Raw genomic sequence first — 10,035 nt, 5'->3', positions numbered from 1 at the left:
GAGCGTTTCCTTTCCCTCCTTTGGGATAAATAACGCACGGTGGCGATTCTTCTGTCATTTTCTTTCGCCGGTTGTTTTTTCGCACACTGTATTTTTCAGGTTACGACAGCTGGAGACTCTGCTGGGGACCCGGTTTCCCTAAGCGAGTCCCTCCTAGCTTTTGTAGTTTGTTTGTTTATTGGGTGTTCGTGCTTTGGTACAGTTATTTATTTACCTGCTTTACCTTATTGCATTGTGTACATATCATTGTTGTATCTGTTGGCTGGCTATGGCTGCTTGGTGATCTTTGTGAGATGAGTTCTATACCCGAACTCGAGTGCACTTAGGATAGGAGAATGTCATAGTCTTGTCGACTTGTGTGGAGTTATTCCTTAGCAAGTTGACCTGCAAGCCCATTCACTTGGTGGAGGTCATGTTGAGATCAATAATGTCACACAAGTAAGTTGTGGTTAGACATTACTTTTTCCAATATAGACCTTAGAAGTCGAGGACCTTAGTTTACCAAACCCATCTTGGCCTATTCGTAGAACGTAGTGCGAAAGTCGTTCAAGTGTAAGATTTGATACGATTGTTACGCGATACTACACTCATAAGAGTCTCTCTTGAGAATATTTTTGGAATCACTACGCCAAATAAGGGAAAAGAGGGCGCTTTTTTTGGCCTATAACAGCGCTTTAAAGCGCCCTCTAATCTGGCGCTGGCATAGGTAAAGACAGCGCTTTTTTTCCTGGTGAAAGCGCTCTCTAAAGTGGCTCTTTAAGCCCTTTAAGGGCCACTTTAGAGGGCGCTTTTTAAAGAAAGCGCCCTCTAAAGTGGAAACTTTTAAGGGTTTAGAGGGCGCTTTTACTGGAAAGCGCCCTCTAAAGTGGAAACCTTTAAGGGTTTAAAGGGCGCTTTTACTGGAAAGCGCCCTCTAAAGTGGAAATTTAAAGGGTTTAGAGGGCGCTTATTTTGGAAAGCGCCCTCTAAAGTGGGTGGTTATTTAACATTTACATGCATCACATGTCTCTGTGACCATATTCTCATTTCAGGTTATGTTGCTTCCACAAGAGGTAACCAGAAGAAAATGGCATACAGCTGCTTGTTATAATTCACAAGAGCAACTAAAGGTTCTTTTTATGCTTTTATAATATCAAAATACAAATACTGATATATGCTTATTGTTTATATGATCCTCTTGCTATTTGAAATGTCATGAACCGAAATCACTGCTACTATAATTGAAATGTATAATAACCACTCTCTTTCATTTATTTGTTTATAATCAATCAATTACAACAAAAATGCAAGTATGCTGCTAGATTAGAAAATCACACTGTTTTGGTATTTTTCATATTTAACAAGACCAAAGAGCACAAAAATGAATTGAGTTGATTCAGAAAAAAAAATATGAATGTGAATACATGAGTGAACACTAGCTGAAGTGCTACTCGAAAGGAAACTTCATCTAAAAAACTGTTGTATTTCTTCAAGAGTTTTTCCCTTTGTCTCGGGGACCCAAATGGTAACAAATCCTGCTGTGAAAACACACACTGCAGTATATATTGTGAAGGTTCCTGATAAAAACATAGGAAGCTTCTGGTTAGAAATAATAGATATTTATAGAAAATTAACATAGGCAATGCACACAAACCTCCCGAACTCCAATCCAAGAGCAAATTTGTTGTTAATGTAACCAACCAAGAAAAGAACCAATTGGCAAGTGTTGCAAAACTTCCAGCTAGGCCTTTGATGTTAATCGGAAGAATCTATTGTGTAAAATATATTCAACACATCAACTATCACATTATATTACAACAAAGGTTTGTTCATATAGGGTTGTCATGCATATTATTATTGAAGAAAATTGTACCTCAGACATTATAATCCATGGCATTGCTCCTAATCCCAGAGAGAATGCAATAACCATGACCTGAAAGAAATTGAAAGTTTATAATAATGAAGTTAGGGAAACAAACAATAGAAACCATCATTTGTGTAATAAAGTTGTATTTACACACCACAACTCCAGCCACCGATACGAGGCTCAATGTCGCATATAAATCAGAATTTGGTGATATATATTCCTGAGAGCAAATTCAACATAAAATATATTATCCATATAAAAAACCAAAAATATAAAGAAGAATTTACTGATATATAATCCTGTGAATTTGTGTTACAAATTTCTGAACATTTATGCATGAATGCATGTGTAATATCTAGTTAATGTATTATGTATATATAAAAATAAACAAAAAAAAATGTTCAAAAAATATAACAAACAAAAAAATTATTATTACCTTCAAGTAGAATGATATTGAAACAACCAAAAGACTCAAAGCCATTGCAGATGAAGAAACCTGCAATAGGAGATTTTGCAACACAATAATTATTGTTGAGAATACTCAATAAATGTATGAACCAAGAAAAATGAAACCAAAAATGAACAATAGCGAACGTCAGAAGAGAAACCAAGTAATATGAAGATTAGAAAAATACCTATGGTGTCAAAATCGAACAGCTAACAACGAATTAATAGAAGGAGGAAACGTCGTAGATCTAATAGAGGTGGAAGGAGAACGCCTTAGAAGTAGCGAAAATCGTAGCAGTGAGAACCCTAACGTGAAAAAGAACGAAAATAACAGAGAGTGAAATAACAAAATGCGCAGTATGTTATAATTTTAATGTTTACTAAAGGGGACCTTAGAGGGCGCTTGTGGAAAAAAAGCGTCCTCTAAAGGGGGCCTAAGAGGGCGCTTATGAAACCGCTCTCTAAGGCTTTAAAAAGCGCCCTGTATTGTTGTCCCTCTATCTCCTCCTTATTTTTTCGCTTCACCTTAGAGGGCGCTTTATTACAAAAGCGCCCTCTAAAGTGCGCTGTCTATTCCAGTTGTTCGCTCCTTATTTTTTCGCTTCACTTTAGAGTGCGCTTTTGTAATAAAGCGCCCTCTAAGGTGCGCTGTCTATTCCAGTTTTTGGCGTAGTGAATACGAGTAGTCGTTCCTCCGATAATATCTGAAAGATGGGATTATGACTATGGGAACCTTTTGTAGAACATGTTTGGCCGGTTAAACCTTAGTACACTCCTTTTGGGTGGTTCTTAACCTAAACTCCATGCTCATGACTTGCAACAAACCCTTGATTCATGGTTGATCCGATCAGGTATCCTTAATATCAATGAAACTTGGGTGTTCATAAGGTGTAAACCATAATCCACCAAAATGGGTGGTTGATATTAAGGATAACATGATCCATCCCATGACCTTTGTTTGGTGTGCTCTTAATTTCTCTCAAGACAGTGCAACCTGACAGATGTTCAAGCAGATACAGCGATCCTGATTCCCATGCCACTATACTGCATTCACATCATTTTGCATCACATCATTTTGCATTCATAATCATTCACACATGTTTATCCATTTCTGTGGGGTTTATATCTTCTACTTGATTCTAGTCGGAATTTTCTTGGTTCTCATCAACGACTTAGTCTTTTTTTTACATCGTTTATCTATTGAGAGACTGGAATCAAGGGGGTAGAATACCTTTGGAATTGATAAACATGTCATTGCATTTACATATTCATTAGCATGTCTTGCATAACAGGTACCGCCACAGTGTTCTCAGTTTGTTTGTTGTTCCATCGACAGGATAGTTAACCCAGGCATTCACCGGTACGGTACCTGCAGAAACCAATAGAGAGTAATGGAAAGCCTATAGGCAGAGTTCGCCGAGATGAAAATCCTCATGAATCAATTCATGGATGTGGTTCAAGGGGTGGCTAAGGGACAGCAAGAGCTCAGGCAGATGATATAGAGGAATCCCCCTGCTCAACTAGAGACGGTGACTGATCCTCCAGCTGGAGAGGCTAATGGACCCAATGGACCAGGGCCTACCCCGATCCTACTTGTCAACTCCGGTCAACAACCCGTCCATGATGACAAGGAGGATCAGTTCCCCTTGCTTCAGGAAGACTTTGGTATGGGTCATGGTATGGACCCTATGTTTCGAAGACTGGAAGAGAGGTTGAAGGCAGTGGAAGGACAGAGTCCTCTGGGAGTAGACGTTGTTGACTTGGGATTGGTCCCAGGCGTGAGGGTGCCACCGAAATTCAAGGTCCCGATATTTGACAAATACAGCTGCAACACTTGCCCGAAGATCCATGTGCAAGCCTACTTCCGTAAAATGGTTGCATACTCTGACGATGAAAAGTTGCTTATGTACTTTTTCAAGGATAGCCTAGCTGGGGCATCCCTGGAATGGTATATGAGGCTGGACAGAGCCCACATCCGCTGCTGGAGGGATTTGGCTGAGGCTTTCGTGAAGCAGTATCAGTATAATGCAGACATGGCTCCGAACAGAACTCAACCTCAAAATCTGTCTCTTAAAAGCAATGATTGCTTCAGAGAATACGCTCAACGCTGGAGGGAGACAGCTTCCCGTATTCAACCTCCTATGTTGGAGAAGGAAATGGCTAACATGTTCATGAACACTCTGCCCGAACCTTATTTGGAGCGCCTGATGGGTTGCAATGCCTCCAATTTTGCTGATGTAGTCTCTACTGGAGAGAGGGTGGAGAATTACCTGAGGACATACAAGACCCAGAGTGGAGGTGGATCCTCATCAGGGGTGAGGAAGCCATTCATTCAGGGACAGAAGAGGAGAGAAGGGGATGCAAGTGCCATATCTTCTTATCAGAACAGGGATAACCGGAGGAATAACTTTCAGAACTATCATCAACAACCGTAGGTGTAGCTTCCGGTGGGTTATCCCGTTGGTAGGCTTCCGGTGGGTTATGACGCCAAAGCTAGGTGTAGCTTCCACTCTGGGGCACCTGGCCATAATATTGAGAACTGCAAAGCTTTTAAGCACGTAGTTCAGGACCTCATTGATTCAAAGGCCATTAACTTTGCACCAGCTCCTAATGTCGTCAATAATCCCATGCCACAGCATGGTGGAGCCAACGTTAACATGGTTGAAGGAGAAGTCAAATTAGTCTTTACGGTCAACAATGAAGATGGGGATAGTGATTGCGACATCGATAACTGGGTGCGTCCGAGGATCCCGGGTGAAGTTCTCAACAATTGGTCTTCTGAGAAGATTGTCCAAGCCACTTGTCTGGAGGAGTAATTTTCTTTGTTTATTCATGCATATCCAAGTCTTACGTTCCGCCAGGGCGTAATGAATCATTGTAGGGCTCATCTATGTGACACTTGTATTTTTTTATCATAAATAAAGGACGTCTTTTTGCATTCAAATATTTCGTTCCCTGTCTTTCAATTTTTGCAGTTTTTCAAAAAAAATGGCAATGTTTTGTTTAGTTTCCACTTTTTCTTTTTTTTTTCACACTCATAAGCACATACCATCACTCATGCAGATGGACATCACCGGATCCTATTGATAACGGTTCTGCTATGGCTCGCTTCGACTTTGAAAATCCAATCTTTCAAGCTGAAGAAGAGGGTGATGAAGACTGTGAACTCCCTGAAGAACTTACCAGGTTATTAAAACAAGAGGAAAGGGTCATTCAACCGCATCAAGAGTCTGTTGAAGTGATTAATCTCGGCACCGAGGACGCCAAGAGAGAAATCAAGATAGGGGCTGCTTTGGAAGACAATGTGAAGAAGGGGTTGATTGAATTGTTGCAAGATTATGTTGACATCTTTGCTTGGTCTTATCAGGACATGCCAGGGCTTGACACAGACATCGTGGTACATCGCTTGCCGCTCAAAGAAGGTTGTCCTCCGGTCAAGCTGAAGCTCAGAAGAACAAGACCAGAGATGGCTGTCAAGATAAAGGAAGAAGTGCAAAAACAGTTGGATGCAGGGTTTCTAGCAGTCACAAATTATCCGCCATGGGTTCTAAATATCGTTCCAGTACCTAAGAAGGATGGAAAGGTACGGATGTGTGTTGACTACCGGGATCTGAACAGGGCTAGTCCTAAAGATGATTTCCCCTTACCTCACATTGACGTTTTGGTGGATAACACGACTCAGTTCTCGGTATTCTCCTTCATGGATGGCTTTTCTGGCTATAATCAAATTAAGATGGCACCAGAAGACATGGAGAAGACAACATTCATAACCCCATGGGGTACCTTCTGCTACAAGGTGATGCCGTTTGGTCTGAAAAATGCCGGAGCAACATATCAGTGAGCGATGGTGACTCTGTTCCATGATATGATTCATCATGAAATCGAGGTTTATGTTGATGATATGATTGCCAAATCTCAGACAGAAGAAGAACATTTGGTGAATTTGCAGAAACTGTTTGAGCGTTTGAGGAAATTCAAGCTGAGGCTTAATCCGAACAAGTTTACTTTTGGGGTGAGATCTGGAAAACTACTGGGTTTTGTTGTTAGCGGAAAAGGGATTGAGGTGGATCCGGCCAAAGTGAAAGCGATACAGGAAATGCCTGAGCCAAGAACAGAGAAACAAGTCTGTGGTTTCTTAGGGAGGTTGAACTACATTGCAAGGTTCATCTCTCACCTAACAGCCACGTGTGAGCCAATATTCAAATTGTTGAGAAAAGATCAGGCTATCAAGTGGAATGATGATTGTCAAAGGGCGTTCGAGAAGATACAAGAGTATTTGCAGAATCCTCATATCCTTGTGCCTCCGGTCCCAGGGAGACCGTTGATTATGTATTTGATAGTACTAGACAATTCCATGGGTTGTGTTCTCGGTCAACACGAAGAGACAGGTAGGAAAGAGCATGCCATCTACTACCTGAGTAAGAAATTCACAGATTGCGAGTCGAGATACTCAATGCTTGAAAAAACATGTTGTGCACTTGCATGGGCTGCGAAGCGATTGAGACAATACATACTGTCTCACACAACCTTACTGATCTCCAAAATGGATCCAGTCAAGTATATATTTGAGAAGCCAGCTCTCACCGGAAGAGTTGCTCGTTGGCAAATGGTACTGACAGAGTACGACATCCAATATACTTCCTAGAAAGCCATCAAGGGGAGTACTCTGTTAGACTATCTTGCTCAACAGCCGATTGAAGATTATGAGCCGATGAAGTTTGATTTTCCAGATGAAGACATCATGTTCCTCAAGATGAAAGACTACGAAGAGCTAGTTGTTGAGGAGAGACCTGATCCAGATGAAAAGTGGACTTTGTTGTTTGATGGGGCTGTCAATGCCAGAGGAAGTGGAATTGGCGCTGTCATTACTACTCCGAAAGGTGCCCACGTGCCTTTCACCGCTCGTCTGACTTTTGAGTGCACAAATAATGAAGCTGAGTATGAAGCCTGTATCTTGGGTATTGAACAAGCCATTGATTTGAGAATCAAGACTCTGGACATCTTCGGAGATTCAGCTCTAGTGATCAATCAAGTGAATGGTGATTGGAACACCCTTCAGCCCAATCTGGTCCCTTACAGAGATTACACGAGAAGACTATTGACTTTCTTCACAACAGTAAAGCTGTATCACATACCTCGTGATGAGAACTAGATGGCAGATGCTCTTGCCACTCTATCCTCCATGATTAACGTGATTCGGTGGAACCACGCTCCCAGGATCGATGTGATGCGCCTTGACAGGGCCGCGTATGTGTTTGCTGCTGAACTGGTAGTTGACGACAAGCCCTGGTATCACGACATCAAGCGCTTTCTAAAGAATCAAGAGTACCCTGCAGGGGCATCCAATAATGATAGAAAGACTTTGAGAAGATTGGCAGGCAGTTTCTTCTTGAACAAAGACGATGTGCTGTATAAGAGGAACTTCGACATGGTTTTGCTCAAATGCATGGATAGACACGAAGCAGACATGTTAATGCAGGAAGTTCATGAAGGCTCCTTCGGTACTCATGCCGGCGGACATGCAATGGCTAAGAAATTGTTGAGAGCGGGATATTACTGGATGACCATGGAATCTGATTGTTCCAAATATGCTCGGAAGTGTCATAAATACCAGATTTATGCTGATAAGGTACATGTGCCGCCAAATCCTTTGAATGTGATGTCTTCGCCGTGGCCTTTTGCTATGTGGGGCATCGATATGATTGGAAATATTGATCCGACCGCTTCCAATGGGCATCGCTTCATCCTTGTTGCCATCGACTATTTCACCAAGTGGGTCGAAGCAACATCATTTGCGAAGGTCACCAGACATGTGGTTGCCTGTTTCATCAAGAAAGAAATCATTTGTCGCTATGGAATTCCCGAAAGAATCATTACTGATAATGGTTCTAATCTCACCAACAAAATGATGAAGGAGTTGTGCCAAGACTTCAACATTCAGCATCACAATTATTCCCCTTACCGCCCTAAGATGAACGGCGCTGTTGAGGCAGCAAATAAGAACATAAAGAAGATTGTGCAGAAGATGGTCGTTACGTACAGGGATTGGCATGAGATGCTACCCTTCGCCTTGCATGGGTACCGTACTTCAGTACGTACATCGACCGGGGCAACCCCTTATTCCTTTGTGTATGGTATGGAAGCAGTCCTACCTGTTGAAGTGGAGATTCCTTCTCTAAGAGTCCTGTTGGATGTCAAGTTAGACGAAGCTGAATGGATTCGGACAAGGTTCAATGAGTTGAGTCTTATCGAAGAGAAGCGAATGGCAGCCATTTCTCATGGGCAGTTGTATCAAAGTCGGATAAAGAGAGCCTTTGATCAGAAAGTGCGTCCTCGATGCTTCCAGGTCGGAGATTTGGTGTTGAAAAGGATCCTTCCTCCTCAGACAGATCACAGGTCCAAGTGGACTCCTAACTATGATGGACCGTATATTGTCACCAAGGTTTTTGATGGTGGGGCCTTAATGCTTGCAATGATGGATGGTGAAAACTTCACTTCCCCGGTGAACTCACACGCAGTTAAAAAATACTTCGCATGAAATAGACCCGCTGGACAATAAAAAGAGTAGTCCAGGCAAAAATGGGCATCCCGGCGAACCAAGAAAAGGAAAAAGGTTCGGGCAAAAATTAGGGATTAAAAGTGAAAAGATTGTACACCCGGTAAGTTGAAAACCTGAAAAGGCAACTTAGGAAAAAATGGGTATCCCGGTGGATTGAAAACCCGAAAAGGGCGATCCAATCAAAAGTTAGGGATTAAGCGAATGACTGCGTTCTGAGTAGTTCTAAATCTCATCTCGTGTCAATGACTAGAAACTTTTGAAGGATAGGAAACAGTCCAATCACTCTTTCAGAAAGCTGATCATCTGGAGGATCTTGAAGACGAGCAAGTCATAGCAGAATTGGAACCCAATAGAAATCCATTTCACATTGCCATTAGATTAATGTCTGTTTTTATCTGTTGTGCGATTACCTCTTTCCAAGGATTGCTTCCTGATGTAAATGCCTATTCAGAGGCCGTTCAATCAATAAAATCATGTTATTCAGTATATCTCTGTTTTCATTTTCATTTTTCTGTTTTGTTTGCAAAAATGACGTCCGAATTTTTTGATAAACATTGCATCATGACACATAAGAGCTTTACAGGTACATGCTTAATAAACATTTAAAATTGCTGTAAATTTTAAGTGCTTTGGATCGTCTATTCAGAACAGGTACCCTCGGGACATTTCCTTAAAATCCCCTGCAGATGATCGTGAATGTTTTCCACCAATAGACGAATTCGGTATCTTATCCCTGCAGAGCTGATCAGAGCGTTGGATTCTTCAATCCCCAGCAGGTTCTCATCACTGTACCTCCCCCCCAAGCGGTGGTTTCAGATTATACACTCCCTAGTAGAGTTGACAGTGTCAGACTATATACCCCCAGCGGAGTTGACAGTGCCAGACTGTATCTTCCCAGCAGAAGCGGCTGCTCCTCAGAGTTCGAGGCCAAATCGATAATCCCAATGCCAGATCTATGGTTTCTTTCCTTGAAGCAGAACCTCGGCACCGTATCGGTGTTTGCTTCCCCTACTGAGTCATCTCTCGCAGATCGTGGTTTCCAGAACCACTATCGCTTTCCCCAACAGCAGGTTTTCAGTGTCGTTCTCTCCCCAGTCAGAATCTCGGTATTTCGTCATTGCTAGAACACCGTGTGACGGGTCATTTCCCCACAGAATTCTTTACGCTGTGCATCTCCAACAGC

The 10,035-nt window shown here is 42.0% G+C and overlaps 1 protein-coding gene across 1 annotated transcript in view; it reads right to left on the bottom strand.

Moving 5' to 3' along the window:
* Positions 1-1,443: 1,443 nt before the first annotated feature.
* Positions 1,444-10,035, bottom strand: part of LOC127082172 (uncharacterized) — a 57,803-nt gene continuing 49,211 nt past the window's right edge. The window contains exons 3-6 of the mRNA XM_051022397.1: positions 2,001-2,066; positions 1,853-1,912; positions 1,634-1,748; positions 1,444-1,556 (exon numbers count right to left, since the gene is read on the bottom strand). Coding sequence (XP_050878354.1) covers positions 1,444-1,556; positions 1,634-1,748; positions 1,853-1,912; positions 2,001-2,066 — 354 coding nt within the window. The remainder of the gene's footprint in view (positions 1,557-1,633; positions 1,749-1,852; positions 1,913-2,000; positions 2,067-10,035) is intronic.

This window comes from Lathyrus oleraceus, chromosome 5 (genome assembly GCF_024323335.1).
Source record: "Lathyrus oleraceus cultivar Zhongwan6 chromosome 5, CAAS_Psat_ZW6_1.0, whole genome shotgun sequence".
NCBI lineage: Eukaryota > Viridiplantae > Streptophyta > Magnoliopsida > Fabales > Fabaceae > Lathyrus > Lathyrus oleraceus.
This window is presented reverse-complemented; position numbering and strand designations above follow the sequence as displayed.